The 3,031-nt window shown below is 33.0% G+C and overlaps 1 protein-coding gene across 5 annotated transcripts in view; it reads right to left on the reverse strand.

Moving 5' to 3' along the window:
- The window catches only part of LOC106871852 (TNF receptor-associated factor 4), a 59,329-nt gene extending 56,885 nt beyond the window's left edge, over positions 1-2,444 (reverse strand). For 3 of the 5 annotated variants that reach the window (XM_014918579.2, XM_014918577.2, XM_014918576.2), the window contains exon 1: positions 1,543-2,443. In XM_014918579.2, coding sequence (XP_014774065.1) covers positions 1,543-1,685 — 143 coding nt within the window. In that variant the 5' untranslated portion in view covers positions 1,686-2,443. Of the gene's footprint in view, positions 1-1,528 lie in introns of all 5 variants that reach the window. The other 2 variants (XM_014918575.2, XM_052977017.1) reach the window with 2 other exon arrangements.
- Between the last annotated feature and the right edge of the window lie 587 nt (positions 2,445-3,031).

Consider the following 3,031-nt stretch of genomic DNA (forward strand, 5'->3'; position numbering starts at 1 on the left):
ATGGACGGGACACCTAAGGTAATCCCATAAACCGGCCATCCCCATTTTATATATATAGTTCAAATTCACAGAAAACACAAGACGAAGACAGGTGGGGGGAAAATAGTCGAAGTACAACTCAATACATGAGTACATGTAATTTTTGTACATTTTGATACGACCTAAGTTACAAAAGCGGTTACAAGAGCCGAGTTTCGGGCATGGTGTGTATACATTATATATATATATATAATATATAGGCACACGCTTACATTTATACATACACATACCCACATAGAGAGATATAATTTCGGTTCGGGTGGGAGGGATTACACTAGAACATCTCCCCTTCTATTTTACAGGAATTCCACATAAGCATGCACACATACGTATACATACACACATATACACACACAGACAGATAGATAGATAGATATACTGAAAGACGGAAAGTACGTTGTGATGAAGGTAACGTGATCATTTAGTGAAGTCGGTCGTAGTTTGGGGTGGGTGTGCTTCGTTGCTCAAATAAAGACAGGAAAGAGAAAATATATAAACATAAACACATTTATACATGTGCACGTATAAACACACGCAAATATAAATAGAAGTACATAGACCCGAATCTAAACACACACATACAGGTGTAAGTAAATGTAAACAAACATACGAACACGAATGAACACACACACACGAAGATGTAGATGTACACATACACACGTGTACGGATAAACATACACGCATAGGTGTAAATAAAGGTACATACACAGAACGTGTACATATAAACATACACACAGTTGTAAATACATGTATATGCATACTTACAGAGGTGTGAATAAAAAAAGCACGCACACACAGGTGTAATGTATACACATATATACACAGGTGTAAATAAATATATGCGCACACAAAGTTGTAATTAATCTGAGCACACAAAGGTGAGAAAATGAATATACAAAATACATATAGATGTAAGAAATACACACACGCATACACAGGTGTACATAAATATATAAACACGCAAAGTTGTCAATGTGCGCGCATACACACAGAGAAGGCGTAAATATATATATATACACACACACAAAATTGTAAATTAATGTACAAACAGGTGTAAAAATGTACACACAAAGGTGTGTATATATATATATACACACATACAAAGATGTAAATGAATATACATACGCACACACAGATGTATAGATTAATACATACATACGTAAAGAAATATACACGCACACACAAATGTGTATATATACATACAGATGTAAATAATATATATATACACACACGCAAATGTAAATAAATATACACGCGCACACACAAACATGTGAATTAATGTACATACATTCAGATGTAAATAAAATACACACTCACAAATGCGTAAGTATACATACATACATACAGGTATTAAAAAAATAGACACGCGTACATAGATGTGTAATTGTATATATATATACATGCATAGGGAGAAACAGGAATAAAAATAAATTTTGAAAACAACGATTAAAAGTTACAAAACAAATCTGTCAGGTAAATTATTAATTACTTTTGTTTCCATACCTGAGGAATTCCTGGAGACAAACATCACAGAACCTATGTCCACAAGTTGTGATAACTACGGGATCCTTCATAGGTAGACGGCACAGGGGGCAGATACAGCGCCGACTTAGTTTATTGACGAAAGATAAATTATATCCAGGCATTATTATTATTGGTGCCACTGATAATTTTTAACCAAAATATCACTTTATGATTTTCCAAAATTATTATTATTGTTGTATTATTAATAGTCCGTTGTTAATTATCTCCTCCAGACTGAAATCATAGAATACATATGTATATATATGTGTGTGTGTGAGATTGTAAACTTCGAAGATAAATAGTTAACCTTAAGTTTTGTTATTAAAATCTCAAAGGCAACCAATTTATGTTTAAATTATTTTTAAAAAATTTGATATACATATGCAATAAATAATTGGTATCTTATACGATTAACTTTTTTAATAACTGTTTAATTACGAAATGTAATGAATCAAGAACATAAAACATTTGTACTTTGTGTCGGTAAAAAAATTGGTTATCCATCAACGTTTGTTTTTGTTTTTAGTGGGGGTTCATCTGAATCATTCCGGTGTGTATAAATAAATATCTCCTGTGTACGTATTTATTTTATACATATATATATATATATATATATACAGGCTTCGTAACGAAAACTTAAGGCCTGTCTCATCAGTTAAGCATTAAAGTTCATGCCTGCGATTGCATTGATATATATGTATCTATATATATCTGATACGCTTCTCCCCCACCACTGGCCGAAATTACGATAGCTGTAAGGTAAACTAGGTAGGTATGTATGTATAAATCTGTTAAGCAGTCATAAATATAAACCCCGGCATGTGTTTTTTTCTATATTCTGTAGGAGATAAAAGCTTCCTTCCCTACGACTGACGACTGACTGTCTTTACTTTTCGCTGCCTGTTGAGTTGGTTTCTCTACTTACATCCTTCCACCCCTCTCACTGGACGAAACCACTTACGAGCTGACTACGTCACAGAGAGAGGGGAAAACTTAAGTACTTCGTGTTGCGGTTTAATTGAGAAAAATAATGAAAATAAAACTAAAATAATATATTAAAAAAAACACTACTTCACTTCCTCGTGATACTCTGTTGTGCTGTTATTATTATTATTATTATACGTCTAGGGTTGATGGGGGTATCTGCCCTCAAACACTGCTGGGTCTTGTGCTTCTGTCAAAAACTGTTATGGTATTACATCGGACAACAAAATGTTTACCAGCATTTCACCCGTTTTTATGTTCTGTGTCCAAATTTCATCGAGGTCGACTTTCATTCGGGGTTGATAAAATAAGTACCTGTGCTAAACACTGGGGTCGATGTAATCGACTAGCCCCCTCCCTACAAATTTCAGGCCTTTTGCCTTTAGTAGAAAGGATTATTATTATTATTATTATTATTATTATTATTATTATTATTATTATTATTATTATTATTATTATTATTATTGTTATTATTAAGGCGGCG

The sequence above is a fragment of the Octopus bimaculoides genome, chromosome 26 (genome assembly GCF_001194135.2).
Source record: "Octopus bimaculoides isolate UCB-OBI-ISO-001 chromosome 26, ASM119413v2, whole genome shotgun sequence".
NCBI classification, from domain to species: Eukaryota; Metazoa; Mollusca; class Cephalopoda; order Octopoda; family Octopodidae; genus Octopus; species Octopus bimaculoides.